The sequence below is a fragment of the Neltuma alba genome, unplaced genomic scaffold (assembly GCF_004799145.2).
Source record: "Neltuma alba isolate B1F8T4 unplaced genomic scaffold, ASM479914v2 tig00005275_pilon, whole genome shotgun sequence".
NCBI lineage: Eukaryota > Viridiplantae > Streptophyta > Magnoliopsida > Fabales > Fabaceae > Neltuma > Neltuma alba.
Genome location: NW_021634044.1, coordinates 6741 through 29837, shown reverse-complemented (window position 1 = coordinate 29837; position 23097 = coordinate 6741). Strand labels below are relative to the sequence as shown.

Here is a 23097-nt window from a genome sequence, read left to right as displayed (position 1 = left end):
GATGGTAGAGCGCTCGCTTAGCATGCGAGAGGTGCCTGGATCGATACCCGGCATCTCCACGATGCCCGCTTTTAATTTTGCTTTCATTCTTTGTTGACCGACGCAGGTTTGGCGACCAACGCATTGCGTCACACTTTGCCTGAGATTTCCATCGACCATCGCTCATTTCGTTGCCATTAGCCTCCGAAGTCCCATCTTTGCTAACTACAAACCTCTCCTTCATTCTCCCCTTCTACGGGGGTTGACCTACTTCATCACCTCCTTTTGTAGTTTTGCCATTTTGCCTCCCTCATCTCTCCGACTCTCCCTCCCCTCTTCCTCGGAAAAGTCGAACCATGAGGCACCCCATACCTTGACATAATAAGATGCACTCTTCCTTATTCTTCCTATGTATATTTCTCTTCCCACCCTTCACAATCATGGGACATTTATTCCTGCCAAAGAAGAGTTTATTCATGGCTTCCTTAATCTTTATAGTAATTTTATGCTTCTACTCAGGTTAGCCATCACTTGTCATTCTTTACATTTGAAATCCATCTTTTGTCTACGTTTTCATGTAATATTTGTGTATTTCACCGTTCGCCCTCAGCAGGGGCTGCACAGGATCAATTTCAGGAACAGAGCTTAGCAAAAGCTTTATCTTGCTTTGATAATAACCTCGTGAGTCGGTGTCTCATATATTCCTTTCTCTGGTTGCATGGGCTTCATGTTAACCTTCTGCTCTTGAAATCTTGTCTGGTCATTCTTTTTTGCCCATTAATAATGTTTCTTCTCTGATGTGTTCACGCTTTCTCTTTGGGTTGGCCACGGGTAATTTGCAGATCTATGTGGCATGTGATCAGCTGTATAGATTAAATCCATCTGGGAATATTAACGTACCACCTGAGGCGACTGATTTTTTCTGCAGTGGCCCATGCCTTGCAGAAACACAGCTTGTGCTTAATTGCATAGATAACATGCTATCCGATTTCCTATTCTACAATAAAGCCAGTGTGCAGCAAATAAGATATGCACTGATTGCTGGTTGCAACTTTGCCAAAGAAAGAGGTCAAAATACTACTGTTTCCGCTATGATTTTTGCCGCCGGTTGCTTTCCCTTCTGTATTTTATATTCGCTGTCCTCAGTTAGAGAATAATATGCTTGTGCAGGGATTTTCAACTTGGGAGATCACATTGGTGGAGAAATAAGCACTGCCTGCAATTTAACTATTTGGATTAGATCCCATCTCTTCTTCGTCTTGGTGGCAGCAGCAATTAATTTGCTTTAATGCCAAACAATGACTTGCATTAAGAAAGAAGTAGTCGTTTGATCTCTTTGCGGTCTGATTGATAGGTTCCTCGTAACCTTAATTGCTTTTGTACTAATGTACTTCATATGGTAAAATTTGGAGGAAAAACTTCTATTAAAAAAATCTACATCATGCTACTGCCTTTCCCGACAACCTGACAAATTCCATGAATTATAAACAACTACACAGTTTATTATACAACGGAATTTAATTAATTGTCTCTTATAAATGGATACAAATGAAGTACTGCATTTAATTCTTAATATAACAATTACATAACTGACTTGAATCTTCCCCCAAAAGACATCACTGATCTGAATAAGTTAAAAAGACTGAATAAATCAATTAATAATAACATGCAACATAATTTTTAAAATCCTTATCATATAACATTAAATTATTTATCAATTTATAAGTTAGATAAATTGACTTAAAAAAATAATAAACATAAAAATAAAATAATTCGAGATCTTGTATGTAGAAAGTGTTTATATTAAAAAAAAATCATAATTTTATTACGGAATAAACATGTAAAAAAAAGAAATTTATCTCTCTGCTTGAAAATACTTTTCAAAGATACTTTCAGGAGAAGTCAAACAACCCCTAACACGAAATTCAATCTCTCGAAGTAACAATTTTTAGGTGACACGAGACTCCCACTTCCCTCAAGTTCATTTTCTCAAACAGAGCCCAGTATTCCATGCACAAGGGATTCAACGATCAACGCAGATGGCCCGAGAAATGACATCAGGATGTATCAGTGCGCAAGCATTAGCATATCCCAAGCAGCCTTTCACCCCGGGGCACGAGAATACTTAAATCAGTAAGCCTGGGCAGTTGGGCCTACAACCATGCATAAAGTTTACTCTTTTACCTCCTCCCAAATTTTCTGTCCACCCGCCGGATGGACCATTGAGAAAGGGCGTCTAAAAAGAAACAAATTAGCGAAATAACAGAGCAGGTGAAAAGGCACGGATCACTTTATATACCATAGATCAACAAAGCCAATAAAATAACCTAAACGAATTGCATGATTTATAGATTGAATCCATCAAGCCCCATCCACCTCTTCTGCTGCTAGATGCATCATCGTTTTCCTTTCACCATATATGCTTGGAGTGGGCAACAGATGCCAAATCTAGCTTAACATTACAAAATGATTGTTAAGATTCCGTAATGAAGTATATGGCATGGCATCATTTCTTGGATGACCGAAAGCCACCGAACCCCATCATAGCTGCAACATCAGGATCTGTTTCTGGTGCTTCCTCAACTTCCTTCTCTTTCTGAGCCCATAATCAAAACATAATTAAATACGTTGTTTGAAAAAAAAAAAAAAAGGGAAAATGGGGGGGAAAGCAGTAATGACTAATTAAGATAACATGATAGAAGGAACCCTTGGGACTGCCAGGGTTCTTTGGGCAGATATGAACATTTCAGTATTAAGGTGGGGGTAGGACGGGATGTTTCTTTCAACCCATCCCATGCGTGGAGATTCAATAAGAAGCACTAAACTGCTGACCTTCTTCTCTTTCTTCCTTTCCCGTCGCTGTCTCTTTCTTTCTTCTTCTTCTTGTTGCTGTTTTAAGATCCGGTCATCCAGATCTGTATAGTAATCATCAAACAAATATTTATTAAAAGGAATTGTCCACAACTAAACAGAGAAAATTGCTTAGGTAGTACTGATTTTTTCCAAGGAAAGCAAACCAAAAAAAAAAAAAAATAGCCTCCTTTCCAAAGCCTTTACCTTGCTCTGTGAAGCTTCCAAGCGCTTTGCGCTTTTTAAGAACTTCAAATCGTTCCTGAACCTGTTTCATCAGAAAATTCACCACCGCTGTCCAACACATGTACAGAAACAACTAACAAAAAGTGATCCGCAGACATGCTCTCTCTCTCACACACACCCCTCCCAATGCAAAATCAAACTTGCACTATACCTGTGAAAGAGAAGCACGCTCTACTCGCATAGACATTCCCAGAGCTCTTTGATCTTAAGGGACAAAGAAATAATAATCATCAGAATGGTGAAGACAGTTCAATCAAGTACTAACATGTTAAATCAAGGCAGGCATGTTAAGAAGACCACATACGTTTCTTTCCATTAATATGATCCAAGTAATTTGCAGAATCCTTTACCACACACTCACAAACCGGGCAGTAGTATCCAGCCTGCAACAGAGGCAAATAATCCAGAGAACAACCGCAATGAAATGTCAAACAAGTTACACCAGAATACAGAGTACCAGATAATAAGCAACGACACAAGTAGCAAAGATTGGAACATGCAAGTGTACAAGTTAAGTTACTTGTTCTTTGTGCATATATACAAGAAACAAACTAACTGTCAATGCCCAGAAAAATAGTAGCCAGCAAGCCATTCTCACTCGCCATTCTTCACATATATCATCATCCACATAATTTGCCTTACTTGAACCCTAGCATTACTTGTATCAATTCTCAAATCTTAAAAGATAGCAGAATTTTGTGTTTCAAGGGAAAGTGCAAGCTCAGTGACGGATATTTTTACTCTAAATTTTGATGCATCACATAGTGGGGAAAAGCAACAATGGCAAAGAAATTGTTCACTTAAGGCAGCTATGATATTTAGGAATAACTGTCGACAAACATGGTATGTAAGTACCTGCTGGCTTAGAGGCGCAACTGGAGTAACAACCTGCAACAAGGTTTATATTCATTTTTTTAGTAGAACTGAATAATCAAAAAGTTCATTCAAAGATAAAAATGAAAAATACAACGCTCAGGCATTTCTAAATTAAGTTTTTTCCTCTCCCCCCCCCCGGGGGGGTCGTGTTCTAAAGACTATAGATATTTCACATGATCGAAGAAAGCCAACGAAAGTTAAAGGATCAAAGAGAAGGAATGTGAAGCTCCCGTAATGTCTGTGCAAACCATGCAGCCAAGAGAGAGCAAATTAGGCAAAAATGTTATCTTACTGGAACTAACCATAAAATCTGGTCGCAGGTGTGAAGCTAAGCCACAATACAACGCCGGAAATCCTAGCTTTGCGAAAGCATATACATTTAGAACTAGAATCCTATCCAAAGTTGTTACCTGAGTCTTCCCCAAGCGGGATTCAAGGTCCACTTCATAATCTCTATGTTTCAAGGGTTTCCGCTGCACTGGGGGACCTTTGCCTGCATAAATACGATGATGTTGTAAACGTGGCTCCAACTCTATAACGTACTCATGTCAATCAAGAACGACCAAAAAAGCCCTAAAGTTCAGGTGCAAAATGCTAACAGAAAGCAAATGCAAGCGAAATCAGAAACTAAATGACTTACTTTTAGGTCTAGATCGAGCCTCCTCTTCCTGTTCACAAATGAAACGATTAACTAAGCGAAACTATTCAAAATCCACAAGCAAAATGTCAGCAGGCATTGACATAGAAACGAAAATGTAATAACTCACCTGTCTCTCACGCTCCCGAGCTCGTTCCAAATACTCCTCTCGATCAAATTTTCTTCTGAACGTGTTGTCGACTCCGGCGGCCTATGAAGAGAATCCACGAATTGAAAATTTTACAAATCCGATGAGCGTTCCAAAGCAAAAGTTGTGAGAAACAATTTTCTCCTCCAAAGGAAAATTAGAGCTTACATTGTTACTGTTGTGAGCCATCGAGACTCGAAAATCTTGCCCTGGCTGATGGAACGGGAAATCAATTGATTGAAGCAATTAACGAATAGACAGATCACCGGCACCGCTGCAACAATTCGATAGACAAACCCTAGATAGAACCGAAAGATTTAATTAACAAGAGAACGGCTGTGTAAAGTGAAACGATGCTGAATAATCAACCTCGCATTCCTGCGGGGTTAACTGGTGCCATGCGCGCAAAAGCCAGTGTTCTCTCTTTTAGGTCAAATCAAAAGCCAGTGTTTAAAAACCAACAAATCAATAATCGATAAACAGAGACGAGTTTTTTTTATTTGGTACAATGAGAAGCTTTTATTAATTACTCCTGTTTTAATATAAAACTTAATTATTAAGTTAATTTTAATTTTAAATATAAGACATATTTCTTATGTTTATTAATTTTTTAAATTACTATTATTGATGCTTTTTCAACTATAATTAAATAAAAAAAAAGGGAGGATATTAATGAAAATGATTATGGTATTTTAGAAAAAACATATCATATTTCTTATAATTAATTAACTTATCTAACTTTTTTAATATAATCAAATTAGTTAAATAAATCTTATATTAAATATCAGAGGAGTATTATCCTTGCCAATTTCCGTTTTACGTCCTACTTCCCCGTGCCCTATAACATGGATTTTTTTTTTAATTTATCAAGAATGTTTGTTACTTCTATTTTCAGCTTATTTGTTAGGGAAAATCGTAAAAAAAAAAACCATTAAAATTTAAAAAAATTATATACAAAGATCAGTTTATAAAATTATTATCAAAACCCATATTATTGTTATCAAAACAAATACTAATATTGTAATAGGTCTCTGTTTATAATTTTTCTATTTCAGTAGTCTTTTTTTTATGATTTTTCCTATTTATTACTTCCCTTATTATAAATTTTAAATAATTAATTAAAGAATAATAAATAATTAGTTAAAATTAATTAAAAATAATAAATATGTTAAAAATATATTTTGTTTTTAAATATGCTCTTAATAAATAAAAAAATTGATGAAACAAATGTGTGAGAAAATATGATAAGAGAAATAAGTAAGGATAATATTAAAAAATATATTAAATATTAAAAAAATTAAAATTTGTAAAATCAACCATGTCTCTTCTCAAATTTAAAATTTATAAATAGCATAAGAGGAAAAATTATTTATTATTATGGAAAAGAGCGCTGAATTCCTTAACAGACACAAGTAGCATTTCATTTCAACATATTTTCCGGCCAAAACATCATTTCAACATGTCATCCAGTTCCCAATCTTGTCCCAACTCATGTGGGCTGGGCTTGACCCAACCTCCCCCCGGGTCTTAATTTTGAATTAAGGTATAAATTTGTTTTGAAAATTTTTATTCTTTATTTTTCTATCTTCCTCTCAACAATGGTACTCCTCCAGTCCTTATTATAAGACCCAATTTGACTTTTTATTTGGTCCTAATTATAAGACCCAATCCATTTTCTCTCTTATATTTATGCATTTTTTTCCAAGATAATCCTTCTAGTAATGATAGTTTTAGCCAATATACTTAATTAGCAAGGATATTTAGGAATAACAACCTTATTTATTATAAATAACTAACTTAACTTACTTCCTTAATCTCCTCAAATAAGTCAATTGGGTCTTATAATTAGGACCGGAGGAGTATTATATTGTTCCTATCACCAATCATATGAATAACTTTAGGAAAAAAAAACCTATCTTTTTGGCCAACAAAAAATAAAATAACCTACCTACGTCTTATTTTAGTGAGATATTAAACACACCCAACCGTGCACTACAAAATCTGAAAAATGGACTACATGATTTAAGGCTTGTCTAGCATAGCTTTAAAAATTATTTATAGACACGTTTCATATAAATCAAGATAAGACTACTCTCATATACTTACTTTGTATTTCGTAAATTATAATTAAAAAGCCATTTATAAGAACTGACCCTTAACAACCACCCCTCACAACAAATCTCATTTATATCATCAATTTATTTTGCCATTGAGACGTTTGCAGCAACTGGTTTTGGACGACAATTCTTTCAGTGATTTTTTAAGCCAATATTTCCTTGCTCCAAAAGATTTCTATACAAGATATTCAATGCAAACGATATATGCCTTATGCGGCAGAGAGGGTTGTCGAGTCAGATTTCCACCTGAACGCGACAAAAATCATTAGCTTGTTAATATTCAGTTCTTCAAACTGTAAGCAACAACATGCTTCTTACAACTACACCTAAAGTAACCACAACATACTACCATGCAATGAAAAGGTGTGTAAGGGTTGGTGTGTTCACTTGGGGATGTGTTCGCCCACATGCATCATACAAAATTTCTTTAGGGCTACAACATTCTTAGCATTGGACTGTGAAAACTCTTTTTGAGTATTAGTTCCTCTTCTGCTTGACCTTTTGGATACATTATTTGCATTTACAACACCCTCATTAGTTGTCTTCCTTCTTCCAGTGTTACTTCTCGATGACTGAAGTCATGTAGCTAGCTTGTTATTAGATTCAATTCTTGAAGCTGATGCACCTTTGTTGGTCATATTATTCTGCTTTTGATTATTCTGCCCAAGCACAGCTCTATTACGGCCAGTACCATTTTTCAGCTGCATAAACTGCTGCGCTTTTAGTTTTTGTCTCCTGAAAAATTGGTTTGATTTCATCTCATTCTGTTCTTTATGCTTCACATATCCTCCATTGCCATTTGAAGTCAATGTATCTCTTTTCTGAACATTGGCCTTAGATTCAATTACAAGTGATAATGATTTACTTCCCAAATGGCGAGAGCTATTTTTTTTTTTTTCAGAATTTCTCAAATCCTTGAATGCTGGAGTGCACTTATATGAATTATTGCTCCTGCCACTACGCTTGCCTTTGACAGGGTTGGCAATGCTCGAATCCACAGGCTTTTCAGGCATGGATGCGCTTTGTGCAACCTCCATTTTCTCTTTCAAATTAAGAATTCTCAAGGGAAGAGATGAAGGCCCAGCCGATGACATATTGTTCTTCATATATGGCTAAGGGCTTGCTTCAATTATCTTAGCAGCTGCTTCCATTATATGGGCTGTATTCTTTGGGGGGATGAATCCTGGACTCTTGATAGGGGACAAGAGCTTATTGTGAGTAACGAGAATCGGTTTAGCTGAGTTTGGAGGCAACATCTCAGTTTGAAATTTCTTGATTGCTCGATTTGCTACTTTTTGTGTCCTCGATTCCATGGCATTCATTAAGGACTTCTCTGGCTTACGCAGCATATTTATGTAGTCTACATGTTGATAGCCATTCATTGAGCCAAGAACATCCTCATGACAAGATCCAAGAGAGTCAGAGCCATATAATGCAGCGGATGAGAGTTTAGGGATTGTCGAAGCAGGCAACAAATCCAGACCCATCAGTCTTGCCATTAGTCCAGGGGCTTTAGCACCACATCCTTCATCACTATTAATTGATAGCACACCACTAAAATCACAATTTGTTATGTAACTTGGACTTGCAACTTCCCCATCCCCATGCATTTGAAATAGTTGTAATAATTAACAACGAGAATAAATCTCACAGATAAAAAGTAAGGCCACAACAAACTGGCTTTGCCGTGCTCTCTGCATTTTCCTTTCCTTGCATTGATTCTTCTACGGTTAATGTAGCAAACATACTTAAAATAGGTAAACCCACAATTGCAGTAGAGAATGATTTAAACGTTGAAAAGGATTCAACAGATAAGCATAATAGGCAAGGTTACGGTCTGATATATACACTGAATAAAACAATGAACTAAAAGTAGGGGTAGAAGATAATTACCAGGTATTTTTGGACTGTCACTAAATAGCTTCTTTCGAGATTTTCTGTTCCAGTCAAACAAACTGAGGAAGCCTCCCTTGGAATGTCTCTTATCAGTCTCTATTTTGCTCAACAAAACAAAAGCATATAGAGTATGGCCTGCTGAAATCCCTAAGTTATCTCAAGGACCCAAATCTACGTGAGTGTGGCAAGTCTGGAGAGAGCATCCCCAAGTACAAGAGAAAAATGAATCATGTAAATCGAGCATTGACTAAGGCCAAAAAGTGCAATGGGTAATGAGAAAACCAGCATCCAACTTTAACACGCACAATAAAAGTAAAATTCGATCCCAATCTTATCAAAAATGTTTCATTCGGAGAACCCCCTTCTCACAAGAACACAAGTTTTCTCTCAATTCTAGCAACCAGAAACTGCAAACGCTATACATTTCCAAAATCCAGCTTCTTTTCAAAATAGGTGGCCTTAAGATTGGATAAAAATTCTGACTTGTCGCAGTATTTTCGTCAATCCCACCAGACATCCAGTATCTATGCTACCATTTCATCTGTCAATCTCAACTGAAACTTTCTACGACTCTTCTCTTTATTCCCTAATTCACCTCTCTTCCTTAATGGATATATTCAAACCGAGAAATGAATGAGAGATACAAGACAAAGCGAGGAAGCCTAGAACAAGACAAGGAAAAGGAAAACAAGAGAAGGGAGAAAGCAACACCACTTGGTCTGCAATGGAGAACCTTTGGAAAAGTCTATGAGGAGATCGAGGTTATGTGGGGCACAAAAAAGAGAGAGAGAGAGAAGTATAAAGGGAAAGTCAACGAGAATAAGAGATGAAGCGAGTAAGCAGAGTGAAAGAAGTATAGATAGAGTAATAAGAGAAGTGTTTGGTTTAGCTCAAGAGGCTGAGAGTGAAGCAATAATAAATTAGAGAGTGGGACAGAGAAGAAGAGACAGAACTGTGAGCTGTCCACTCTCTTTTGAGGAATCAAACTTCTCTTCTGTGACCGAGAAAGTTGTTTAACACGTGGATGCGTAATGTTACCGATTGGGGGCTGATCAATGATTTCATTGGAGAAGCGGTATTTAACAACGAATGGACAAAACAAAAACTGGAATTTAGATTAAAAAAACACAAAAACTGAAGGTTCCCAGAGATCGAAGAACCCAGCTTCCCATGGTTCATGGTAATCTCGTAAGTTTTCAAGGGTCAAAAGCGTTGTCAGTTTAATTTTTAAAAATCCGGCCTTTTCCCTTTGACGTAGTCCCTTTCTGCGCATTTGGTTCAAATTTAAAATACATTTCCACCATGTTGAAAATCGGATTAGACTGGAAATTGGTAACCTGGCCAGTCCACCCAAATGAATCAGAAAAAATTGACTTGAGATGATCGGTACCAACCTGAGAGCGACTCAATTAATCAGACCAGTTTGATGAATTCACTCAATTGTATTTTCCTTTTTTTGTTTTTAAATTATTTTGATGAAATTTTTTTTAAGCGGTTAATAATTATTACTTAGTGATTGAAGGATTGTAGGAAGAAGTATTTTGTTATCACGTTCTATTTTAATATTTTGCTAGAATGAACATTTAGTAATTTTGATAGTACTATTTTCAATTCTAAATATAAAAGTTAGTTGACTAATTTGAGTAGATTAAAAAAAAGTTAAGTTAGTTATTTATAATAAATAAGTGTTGTTTTTTTTAAATATTCTTACTAATCAATTTTATTGGCTGGAATTACCATTATTAGAGAGACTATTTTGAAAAAAAATAAATAAATATGAAAGACAAAGTGGGCTGAGGTTTTATATTTAAAATTAAAATAAAAGTCAAATAAAGTCTTATATTAAATATCGAAAGTAGTATGATATTATGATTTCAATTTGTCGGAAGATTTGCATAGAAGGTTGGAAAAAAATTGCTAGTATATGATTATTTTATCAGTAATCCAATTTACTATTCTAATATTTAATTATTGGACATTGTGATATACAAGTTTAAATTATTATTTTTATTTATTTTTATTTCTTATTGATTTGACTCTAGGGTTGACGCCGGTCTAATCTACTTATTCTTGACTCACTACTTCGACTTGGATCAGTTTAATGACCGATCTGATTTTTATTACCTTGCATATTTCCGTGTTTGAGGTTTTAAAAAGATAAATTCACGTTCAAAATTAGGTCTCGGACTGACATTAAATTCACAGATTGTGGGCTGGTTCAATTGAGCCCAACTTATGTCTTTTTTCCCCAAAGCCCTACCTGCCCCGCCAGCTCCCCCTTATAACGTGATGCGCATTGATTTATGTCGGCATATTCCTTTTATAATCACGCGTTTATTATTCACCAATCTTAAATTAGATTTAAATGATTGTTGCCTAGATTGCCCACTGATACACTATTGTCTGTTTAGATTTATTTTAAAAAGTCAGACTTGTAATTGAATTGTATCCTTTTATTATTAGACCACAATCACATCAAATGCTATATTATAGTACTTTTCTGGTTCTTAATATAAGACCCATTGACTAATTTGATTAGATTAAGAAGTTACGTAAGTTAGTTAATTATAAAAAAATGACATTTTTCCTAAAACACCATAATCATCTTTCTTAATACTCTCCTTCTTCTACTTGATTATGGTTGAGAGAATATCATAGAAGTAATTTAGAGAAATTGATAAATATAAGAAATGAGTCTTATATTTAGGATCAAAACCAACTCAAAAATTGGTTCTTATATTAAGGACCGGAGGAGTATTAATTAAGGCCGCAATCTGGAATATGCTATCATCACGTAATGATTGTAATTCGATTATCTTATTTGTTAGGCCATTGTTGCAATGATAAGTTGTCGTAATCTGTGCTTTAATGAAACCCCTCCGCCAAGTTATGGACTTTCTATTTTGGGAGAAACTTGTTAGGATTAATTTCAATTAATTAGCATTTTTATGTTTATATAAAGTTTATTAGATATTTCGTTGATGGCAAAAAGATAGATAATTTGTTCCTCTTTTCATTACACTTGCATATATGCTGCTTTTTATAACTATTTTGCTTATTGCCATTGGCCCTGCAGGCCTGCAAAATTTTTTTTCATTATATTTTTAATTGGTTCCGATCAAGCTAAATGAATCTCTTTTCTTATTAAAAATCTCGTTAACCTATTAATTTCTCAGTTAAGGCTCGGATGAATTCTACAGGAGGGTAGGGAACTCAGCACTGAATACTTCTGTCCCAGGTGGAATTTTTGACAGGTGTGGTGTTGGTTAACGGAGCTACTTATTTGAAGGTGTCTGCTTTGTTATTTGCTTCTGGTTTTTCTGGTTTTGTTCTGTTTTTTGTAGTTGTGTGAGTTTTTTTTTTGGGTTAACATATGTAAGTTTGTTTTTCGGGTTCAGATGGTGTGATAGGTTGTACTTTTAGATTTTTTTTAGTGTTTTTTTTTTTTTTTGCTTTTGGCTACTAGTGATTGTAATTTTTTTTTTGGGTGATTAATAAAATTGACTTCTTACACCAAAAAAAAAAAAAGACTGTTGGAAAAAATAATCGCGTTTCAACACAGATGAAATTTGGATTCTTCCTTCGGTATTGGATTGTTTGCAATTGCAAAAGGTATTTGTACATAATAAATTTAAAAAATAAATATAAATCATCACGCATAATAATAATATTATATTGTTCTATCTTAATATTTTTAAGATATACGATTGCATTGTAAGATTCTAATCAATACAAAAAGCATTACTTCATACTTGTACTGGCAATCTGCAGCCAGATTTCCCCGTCATGTGCCTAATTACTGGGGATTGGGTGAATTTTCGTTCCTTTCCTATTTTCAGAATTTTGGAGACTTGAGATAGCTGATTTGCGTTTCCAATTTCACGCATCATCTCAATATATGCAGGAATAGTAAAACTTAAATCAAAGAATCATGTTTTAGCTTACTAAACTCTTCGTGCTCTTGATCAAACCACGTCCTTTTGCAGATTTAGAAATGGCAAACTTTGGTCCAAGGGAGACTTCTCCCAACATCAGTGTTGGACTACCCACTGAGAGAGACATACTCACAAGGAGATATGATCTGGTCGAACAAATGCAGTTCTTGTACGTCAGAGTTGTCAGGGCCAGAGACTTGCCTCCATGCGCTCCTTACGTCGAAGTCAGACTTGGAAACTACAAAGGAACCATCGATCGCTTCTTTCAGAGGACGTCATTCCCTGTATGGAACCAAGTCTTCGCCTTCGAGAAAGACAGAATTCAGGACTTGAATCTCGAGGTTGTCGTAAGAGACAGAATGGTCACGCCCCATGCAATCGTGGGTCGGGTTCGGTTTCTCGTGCCTGATGCCCCGAAACGAGTACCGCCGGAGAGTCCATTGGCACCGCAGTGGTATAAGCTCGAGGATCAGAACGGGACACTACTTGTATCAGGTGATGTCATGTTGGCTGTGTGGATGGGCACTCAAGCAGATGAGTTTTTTCCTCAAGCTTGGCTCTCAAATAGTACTTCGATTAGCATTGATACTGTTGCTTATACTTATTCCAAGGTATATATTTTACCTACATTATGGTATCTCAGAGTCAATGTGATTCAAGCTCAAGATTTGCTCCTTAGATTTCATCCTGAGAGCTCAGATTTATTCGTCCAAGTTGATCTGGGGCGCTTGCGTTTAAGAACAAGCTTTTCTAAGAAGAAGAACCCAAACCCATTATGGAATGAGGACTTGATGTTTGTAGCACAAGAGCCGTTCAAGGAGTCCTTAGTAATCAGCGTAGAGCAAGGGACTTTAGCTGACCATGTAAGTTTAGGAAAGTGTGTGATTCCTCTGAAAAACGTGGATAAGAGATTAGATGGTGGAGGGGTGGCAAGTAGATGGTACAACCTTGACAAGCCAGGGCCTAGTGTGATTGATCCTTCCCAAGAGGTAGTGTTTGCTAGTAAGTTCAACGCAAGGATCTCATTGGACGGTGCATATCACGTGCTGGACGAGCATACTGAGTATTGCAGCGATTTCAGAGCATCGGCAAAGAAGCTTTGGAGACCTAGCATTGGGGTTTTAGAGTTGGGGTTGTTAAAGGCATCTGGGTTGGAGCCAATGAACATGGGGGCTCGAACCCATGCATATTGTGTGGCTAAGTATGGTCCCAAGTGGGTTCGCACAAGGACAATAGTTGACAGTCTTTCTCCTGTGTGGAACGAACAGTACATGTGGGAGGTTTATGATCCATACACAGTTATTACTATTGCAGTATTCCACAACAATCAACTAGATGCAGAGAACAGGGCTAGAGGAGCAATGGATACCTTGATGGGTAAGATACGAATTCGACTGTCCATGCTTGAGCGTAGCAAAATATACACCCACTCTTATCCTCTCATATGTCTGCAACCATCGGGAGTGAAGAACATGGGAGAAATCCATTTGGCCCTCAGGTTCTCTTGGCCGTTTTGGTCTTTCCTTAATGTGCATCAATTCTACATACTGCCTCTGTTTCCCAGACACCATTACATTTTCCCATTGTCTCCAACTCAGATTGATAATTTAAGAAACCAAGCTGCTCATGTTACATCGCTAAGATTGAGCAGTGCAGAACCGCCGTTGCATAGAGAGGTGGTGTTTGATATGCTGGATGTGAGATCAGCCATGTGGAGCATGAGAAAAGGTCAAGCTACTCTGAGGAGGATCAAGAATCTTATGGGTGGCTTTGTTTCCTTGTGGAAGTGGTTGGAGGATGTTAGATACTGGAAGAATCCTCTTACGACCTTTCTATTTTACTTGCTCTGCATTCTTGTGCTTCTCTTTCCGAAACCACTGTTACCCTTGGGGATTTTCTACCCTTTTTCCCTTGGGCTGAAGTGTTACTTCAAGAGGCCCAAGCATCCTCCTTACATAGATGCAGAATTGTCCTGTCTTGATGCAGCAAGTCCTGATGATTTAGAAGAAGAATTTGACATGTTTCCGAGTCAATTCGAAGGAGAGCGTTTGAGAAGAAGATATGATCGATTGCGAGCCGTTGGAGGGACTGCACAAAGAATGGCAAATGAGGTGGCAACTATGGGAGAAAGACTTCAGTCTCTGAGAAGCTGGAGGGACCCCAGAGCTACAACTTTGTTTTTAATGTTTTGTTGCGTTTCTTATATTGTAACAATTATTTTTCCCGCTCGATTTATCATCTTTCTTTGGATAACATTTTATCTCAGGCATCCTAGATTCCGAAGTGTTTTACCTTCCATTCCGCAAAACTTCCTCATGAGAATGCCCTCCAAACGAACTCTAATACTGTGACAGGAGAAGCTTTTATTTTTAGTTGAGACATTTCTTTAGTAGGAACAATCCGAGACATAATATTCTAGTTCTAGTTTATTGATATCTGGATCTTATAAGATTAAGCTATTGTTATGCCCCCGTTGAACTGACCAGACACTTGCGGATAATTTAAATGCGGGTCATGCTTTTTTTTTTTTTTGGTCACAATCAGTTAAGATCCTGCAGAATGAATGAATTGTGTCCAAAGCTTACTTTCTCTGAAAACTAGGGTCCTCATCACACCGCCTGGGGTCCTTTTTTAACGACCGACAGTTTTTGGGTGACCAATAAAAGACTACATTTCAGACCCAAAAAAAAAAACTTCGGTAAAGAAAAATGAAAAGCTATCTTTTTTTAACTGCGCTTTGAAAGGGTGTTTACAGGATATGGTGGAAGAGGTGAACTACAAAGCTGAAAGGAAAAATAAATAACAGAAAAGGCGTTGCTCCATGGAGATGGTTTCGAAGATCAGGCTTGCAATATACAGCGGCTCACAGACCATTCTTGAGGCAGTTATCACAGGGGTTAGATCCGTATTTGCAGGCTTTTCTGTCAAGAGATTCTCCAAAGTGTTTGAGTAAAGCTTGCCTCCGGCATTCATCCTATATATATAAATTCTTATAAATAAACTGTCTGCGCAGGATATGACAGAGAGAATAAATCAGATACTGAAACGAAAAGGAGCTTGCTCACCTTTAGTTCACAATATTGTTGCATCTTTTTGGCTTGAGCGATTGCCGACTTAAGGTTTTCCCTTTTATAACCTTGGCCATTTCTTATCAAGCATACGACTCTACTAAAATCCTTCTTCTGGTAGAGAGCAATGCAAACTGCAGGTAGATTGTCTCTTCCAGCCCTTCCTGATTCTTGATAATAGCTTTCAATTGATTTAGACAACGTATTGTGGATGACGAAGCGCTGAAAGATATCACAAAAGAATAATCAAGTACTGAGAGACCCTCATGACTCGGACCTACTTAAACAAGCGTTTAATTTCACCGCAGTTAGAATCAGTTGACTAGTTTATGAGGAAGATCCAGTCTAAAATGCTTCGTTTTATATTTTAGGCTGGTGCATTCAACAATGTGCTTCAGCCCGACGGATAAGATTATTAGGAGTTTTAGTTGTCATAAATGTCCTTTTAAAATATGGTTGTCTATCAGGACTGCAATAGCCAGCTTGCAAAGAAAAAGAGTCCCGCTTAAAGTTATAAAAAAGAGTTGGAGATAAAGGTTCTGCAAATATATTAGAAACAGAAATTCTGGGTTATCAAATTTCTTTTGAAGACAGAATTTCACAAATTGAGAAGATAGCATCATTATCATAATAATACAAATAAAATTAAAATTGAACACTAAGAAGTTAACTCGACTTACAACATCAGGCTTGTCTATCCCCATTCCAAAAGCAATAGTTGCACAAACAATATGGACCTCTCCCTCGTGCCATTTCTTTTGAACAGAAACTCTTTGGCGGGCAGACAAGCCAGCATGGTAATACTCCGTCTTAATATTACATTTCTGGTTCAAATATTTTGAGACCTCAACACATTCGCTTTTTGAAAGGCAGTAAACAATTCCACATTGATTCTTGAAGCGATCCGTTACTAGCTTCCCAAGCTGCTTTAGCGGCTCCTTTGTCTTAACAATTACTTCATACTTCAAGTTTGGCCTATCAAAGCTTCTTTCAAGAAGAATTGCGTGGGGGATTCTTAAAGCGCTTAAGATGTCCTGAAACAAATTTAAATTGCGAAGACATAAGATAACTTAGAAGCAAAAGAAAAGAAAAGTTCATCGTAGCTATATGGCATTCCATTACCTCGCGGACAGAGTGGGTTGCAGTGGCAGTCAACGCCATGACAGGCACATCCGGAAAGTTCAGCTTAAGGCATCCTAGTCCCCGATAATCAGGCCGGAAATCATGTCCCCATTGGCTGTGAGCATAATTATAAATTTGGAAGTGATAAATACTGAATGTCTCGTACAAGTAGTTACACAATACAAAAAGAATTGTATAGCTTGAACAATAGTGAAGTCAGTTTTCCAAGAAGTTCCAAATATTTGAAGACTAAAAGTTACATATTGTCCACAAAGCACAGGATATACCTAACACAGTGCGCCTCATCAACAACAAAACCTGCTAGCTGTCCCTGAGGAGAGAACCAACCAAACTTATATATTAAATATCCATACTCCAAAGCTCCTACGAAAAGGTTTCTAAATAAGCATTCAGAATTCAGAGAAGCGTACCTTGTTATGCATGCATGTTAGAACCTCAAGAAATGATTGATTGCCCGCAATTCTCTCAGGCGTCACATACAAGAGTTTGCATGATGGTTTGACTTTTCTAGATACAAGAAAATTGATGTAAGAAAATATTTATTAAACAAGATATTAATCAACAACCTGAGAGGTGATTTTTCTTCCAGGGAATTCTAGGGGATATTATAGAACAGATCATAATAAGTATAAACATGGAACTAAATCTTGCCTTAGCTCCTGAAGGACAGCTGCTGCTTGAGAAGTAGTTTGCTGAGAATTCAAAAAAGTAGCTGGTATTCCAAACTTGAGGTTCAATGTGATTATCTGGTCCTGAATGAGTGAAAGTAAGGGAGATACAACTACTGTAACACCTGATTGAAGAGTGGCTGGAAGCTGTAAGTACAAAATAAAGCACGTTTAATAGAACGTAAGTTTCCTTTATCCAACAAAGTCTGGATGCATAGAGCAACTCCAAAAGAGACGATCATATTCTGACTACAAAAGGGAAACATTAGACTTTGAAGAAATACTCCTTCTCTCCGTAATTATTACTCCCTGTCTTTAGATTTGCCGTGTCCCTAATTATAAGTCTAATTACAAAGTTCTAGGTGGAATTTAAACATTTTTCCAAAATACCCCTGATAAAGGATCACAGTTACATGTCTTGCCTAATAGAAATACACTTTCCAATAGTGGCACTTGATTGAGGGTAGAACCAGAAATAAGAAACAAATTTTCACACATTAACTAGATTTCAGTGTTTTCTTGGCATATGTGCTTAGAAAAACTAGGACTTGCAATTAGGGGCAGAGGGAGTACAAAGTAGTACAACGAAGAACGTAATGTACAAAACGATACACAATAAGTCAAATGGTTCCATGTCACCAAAATATTTCTGCAGATGAAAAAGGTATATTATTCTATGGGAAGATATGAGCATATGCAAGTATTTGTTGCAAGAGAGTCGTTGCCTGTAAAGTGGAAAAATCAGCTCCACCTACTTGGGAGTTCAGTAATGGCCACTTCTGAATCTTTTCTGATAGTGGGAGTAAAAATAAACGATGCTCGAAATTGAAGCAGTAATTTATAAACGGAAAAAATAGTTTTTTTTTTTTTTTGCTTTTGTAAAATTTAATAGACATTTTTGATACTAACTTGTTGCAAACCAGAGGCAGGTTTAGCGAAAAGTTTGTAAGAATATGTGCTCAAGACTCGCAAACTTCAACAAAGAAAATGTATTTTGTTTACCCTTTTCTATGTCTTTGAAAAAGGAGTTATAACATATCTATTTGCTATAGCTAAGTCTCAACAGTTTATGAGGATAGATGCATACGGCACAAAAAATACGAAGAAGATTTATATCGAACGTTTAGGAGGGAGAAAGGACCTGATAGCAAAGAGATTTACCACCCCCCGTAGGCATAAGAATAAAACAATCTTGCTTTGCCAAAGCTACTTTACAAGCTTGATGCTGCAATGGTCGAAATGTCCTATTACCGAATATAACAACATTTGCCATTTCAATGTTATCCAGATCCCGTAATTCTTCATAAGTGAGAGTACGGCTTTCATCCTTAGGTTCTGACAACCTTATTTTGCTGGCAGTTGAAGAAATTGAGCCCTGAGTGATGCTACTTCTGCAGTCCTTCAATATACCATAACCATTTTAGTAGATGATAACAAGTTATTCAGTTGGTGATCCAACAAAGAAGAGCAGGCGAAAATCCTATCTAGATGTTTTGGAGACAATTCATGGCTCCCAATTTATCAGGGGAATTTTGAATTTTGATCACTGCCATATCGATTGAGTTACATTTTCAGTCCAATTCGTTTCTAGTATTGAATTTTATTATATTAAAGTTCCTTCAATCATCATGCATGGTTTTATTTCAGCTCCGAAAACAAAAATATCTTGCATGGTTTTATAGAAGTCTAACATTAAAGTATTAGAATATGCGTGTGCATGCTTTCAAATCCATCATAGTTTTCCAACTACGTATGCATGTGTCATTTGCACGTGTACAGATATTAACATCTACATAAAAATTTGATTCGTTCAGTGTTACATGTGCAGATCTATCATATCTCACGTTTTGATGTAGGTTTAGAAACATGACTATGTGCCTTTTTTTCACATTTGCCACTTAGTCTTTCCTCATCCATGGAGCTATCCTATGTACTTCAATAATTTAACGGTGTTTCATCCTATCTCTATTTTTAAATCTCTTACACGCACCATTCACACTTTCCCAACAAGCTACTTTGTATTTGTCTTCTATTGTATTATATGTCAATGATCATGATTTAATGGCTTGTTATTTCTCTTTTGTTAACGCCGCCCACCAATCCAAATTATCTTAATACCAGTTCTCATTGCGAAAACAGGGAAAATTCTTGTTTGAGTATGACAAGGCCAGGCCAACATTGATTGACGAAAAACTGTCTGACACACTAGGCTTTTGATTGAATACACAATGTAGCAACATCAAATGAGCAATGAGAAGCGATTCAAGACTTTAGGACCATAAAACATAAATAACATCGAATACTTCATCAAATTATTTCTTACCCCTGATACTGGAGACTGATGATCTGCAAATATATTACCATTCAAATAAGACCCTGGAGGTGTACATTTTTCCCTTGAAATACTGAAGTCCATCTCCTCGTCACTTGAAACCAACTCCACCACTTTCTGGTTCTTCTGAGGTTCCGGAGAATCCTCGGTAATATTGATGCAACCTCCTGAAATGCCATTATCTTCATACTTACACCCGACAACATTTTTATCAAGCAGGTTCGTCAGAGTTCCACAAGCTTCTGATTCTATTGCCTGTAAATCATCCCATTCCTCAGTATCTTGCATTGAATCAGCTAAAGCTGCTAGAAAATCATCACCGCAGTACTCCACAGTGATAAAATCCCGGCCGTCATCACCTAAAAATTGAAAGCAAAAATGCATATAAGCGTGACAATGTTGTTAATGGACAGAGAAGTACTATAGCTGGTTATAATAACTGCAATGGGGAGGAAAACCATTTCTCATGGAAGAGCGAAATTTTATTAGACATGGACATGTCTTCTAGTATCAATAGGAATATATGGCTTTTTGACGTAAATATCGTCCCCCTTTTGTTTTGTATAGTCCTCAGACTTATCCCCTGCTAACCCCCCCTTCCTTTCTTTTCAAAGACACAAACAGTAGATTAAGACAAATTCATGCATAAGAGAGTCCATGAACAACTACCAGGTGCAGCACATTCTTAGCAGGTTATGAACAAATTACGTATACCAAATGCAAAGATGTTCAACAGTACACACCTTTACATTCCGTTTCAATAACTACCCTTAAAGTTCAAGTAACGAATGGGGAAAAAGAGAGACCCATAGTTATAGCATAACCCGTAATTCACCCTTAAGGAAAAAATAAAAAGCATGCCACTGGTTAATAAGGGGAAAAGATGAGCTCAGAAATTGAATTACGATACAAGTAAAGAAATCGAAGCCAGTGCATGGAGAAGCAATACTTTACAGAAAACTAGAAAAAGGAGAGAGGGTGTTAAAATGGTGGGTGGAAACATGAGTACCGTATAGGGCGACAAGGCGATCCAAGCATTTTTTGGCGGAGTCTTCGTCGAAGCCAAAATCAAGAGCCAAGCTCACTAAACGAACTTTCTCAAGCTCCAGATCGTGTTTCTTCCCGCTTCCCATTCCGATTCCACGGTCCGCTCTCCCGCGCTTTGCCGCTTTGAAGTCTGCCTGAGACGCAGGATATGAATTTTCTTTTGGGGTGAGAATAAGTGGGCTAAGCCCAAATAGACCCAGAGAGTTACAAGGATCGAGCCCCCGAAAGGCCGAAATATCATTCCTCTTTTTTGTTTTTAAAGAGGAAAAACGTATTTGTACATGCCCCATAACTAGATATTAACCTTGAGTCCGGCATAACTTCTGTTTGGTACAAAAAATCCGGGATAACTCGATACTACTTCTGATCATAAATATAAAAACTAATTTAAATTTTAACTTAATCATAAATATAAAGCTCTAATCTATTTGTTTTTCATATTTATTCATTTTTTTAAAAGCAGTCCTTATAATAGTTATGTATGTTAAAAGTTGTATCAAATAATAGTTTTAACTAAGTACACATAATTAGTACGAATATTTAAAAAAAATACATATTTATTATAAAAAACTAAATTAACTATTTTTTTAATTTTTATAAATTAATTAAATATGTTTTATATTAAAAATCAGAAGTAGTATTATGTAAATCAAATCTGTTATTGTTTGTCAAAATGTCGGGCCTGAAACAACTGAGCTCCACGTGTCTCTGCTCATCATTGACAGTGGCGATTAATTTCACTGCTCCAATGTCGCTGCTTCTGACGTTGCATTAAGGCCATGTTTGCTATTACAATTAAGATTACTTATAAACACATTTTACATAAACGGAGACAAAACACCTCTCATATACTTATCTCGTATTTTGTAAATCACGATTAAAAAATTACTTATAAACTATTTCAAAACCAGTCCTAAATTGAATCTGCTTAACATTCGATCCTTGGATGTGACTGCACCGTTTTGGTGTTTTTTTTTAAATTTTTTTTATGACAGTTAATTTAAACACATTATTTGAGAATCAATGAGATTTCTTATTCGACCGAAATCGCAACATAGAAGAGCAGAATGGTTGTTCCGCGCTTTTATTCCTGCTCTGCTTAACCTGCAACCTGACATTAATATCTAAGAAATGAGCACCCAATAATGCTTGACTTCTTCCCATTGGCCAAAGGAAAAACCTTCACCCGATACAGCATTCAGGTACAATTCCATCGCGTAAAGCTTGAAGGTCCCGAGATCGAAAGCCAAGTATTGGTTAGACGAAGGTCATGCCGTGCCAATCCTAAACGGAAGGACCTCTAAATCAGGTGGATCACAGAGGAAGGAGAAAATGAAGTCGGAGCCCATATGCACTACTGCGTGTGTTCTGTTTACAAGGTGGTTATAATTGCGACGCATCTGATCTTGAGCCAGCGAAGACCCCTTTTGAAAGAAGTCTTGAGCTTGCCTTCAGTCGCGTAAAGCTTGTACTTAGCCAATCTTCGCATTCTCTTGGTGTCAGGGTCATTCCACCAATTCCCCTGGGATGAGCTTTGGTTATTTACCTCTCTCCGGCAATATGCGTCGTCGTGAGATGAATAACGCACGGTGCTGCCGCCGAAGTGGGGCCGGATCTCGTCCATCCCCGATCAGAGACGAGAGGACCGGGGGAGGTTATTGTCTGGAGGGATCCGGTACGGCGAAATGCGAGGAAATATGTTTTATAGTTAATACACGGGAAACTGACAACGTTTATCAATCACCACCGATTACGTTGAACATGGCGTGTGTTCTGCTGATGGGATTCACCCTATTTACCCGTGTTGGCTGCCTGCCATCAATTTCTGATTCTTCCACTAAATATAGAAGTTAATGCTTAACCAGAGCCGCTTTCTTTATTTGGATTTCATCCAATGCCATAAGTCAAACCGGGACACAAACCGAGTTTATGTTCCTTTGGCGGATTCGGCTTCCAAGATCATCACACCAATCCCCGCACACATGCACGTGCACTACAAACGGATTTTCATTGTCGTAATATTTTTCAGTATATTTCAGTAGGTTTTAAATATTAAAACGAAGAATATTATCTTCTTTAAAAAAAATCCATCTACAATTATTTGTGGGTAAAAACCTAATTTTACTAATGGGTCAGTCGCTCAGAATCATCTCTC

The 23097-nt window shown here is 36.9% G+C and overlaps 3 protein-coding genes, 1 long non-coding RNA gene and 1 pseudogene across 4 annotated transcripts; 2 read left to right on the top strand and 3 right to left on the bottom strand.

Moving 5' to 3' along the window:
* The first annotated feature begins 607 nt into the window (after nt 1–607).
* LOC114747276 (uncharacterized) lies at nt 608–1314 on the top strand. The gene is made up of 3 exons (XR_003740363.1): nt 608–660; nt 822–1047; nt 1150–1314. It is a non-coding gene; the product is annotated as an uncharacterized LOC114747276 (long non-coding RNA).
* A 707-nt stretch (nt 1315–2021) lies between these two features.
* LOC114747316 (zinc finger matrin-type protein 2) lies at nt 2022–5118 on the bottom strand. Its single transcript, XM_028935627.1, has 10 exons — nt 4905–5118; nt 4719–4799; nt 4592–4619; nt 4362–4444; nt 3931–3963; nt 3380–3458; nt 3227–3279; nt 3037–3097; nt 2812–2894; nt 2022–2575 (listed from the first exon to the last, which is right to left on the bottom strand). The coding sequence occupies exons 1-10, from the start codon at nt 4923–4925 to the stop codon at nt 2486–2488; spliced, it is 612 nt and encodes a 203-aa protein (XP_028791460.1). The 5' UTR covers nt 4926–5118; the 3' UTR covers nt 2022–2485.
* Nucleotides 5119–7297: 2179 nt separating this feature from the next.
* On the bottom strand, nt 7298–12537 carry LOC114747283 (uncharacterized; annotated as a pseudogene).
* Nucleotides 12538–12743: 206 nt separating this feature from the next.
* Nucleotides 12744–15035, top strand: LOC114747282 (FT-interacting protein 3-like). The gene has a single exon (XM_028935587.1). The coding sequence runs from the start codon at nt 12744–12746 to the stop codon at nt 15033–15035; it is 2292 nt and encodes a 763-aa protein (XP_028791420.1).
* Nucleotides 15036–15383: 348 nt separating this feature from the next.
* LOC114747338 (ATP-dependent DNA helicase Q-like 1) lies at nt 15384–21033 on the bottom strand. The gene is made up of 10 exons (XM_028935659.1): nt 20905–21033; nt 19925–20254; nt 18705–18958; nt 17547–17710; nt 17306–17402; nt 17162–17205; nt 16875–16989; nt 16433–16786; nt 15750–15974; nt 15384–15658 (listed from the first exon to the last, which is right to left on the bottom strand). The coding sequence occupies exons 1-10, from the start codon at nt 21026–21028 to the stop codon at nt 15548–15550; spliced, it is 1818 nt and encodes a 605-aa protein (XP_028791492.1). The 5' UTR covers nt 21029–21033; the 3' UTR covers nt 15384–15547.
* Nucleotides 21034–23097: the final 2064 nt, after the last annotated feature.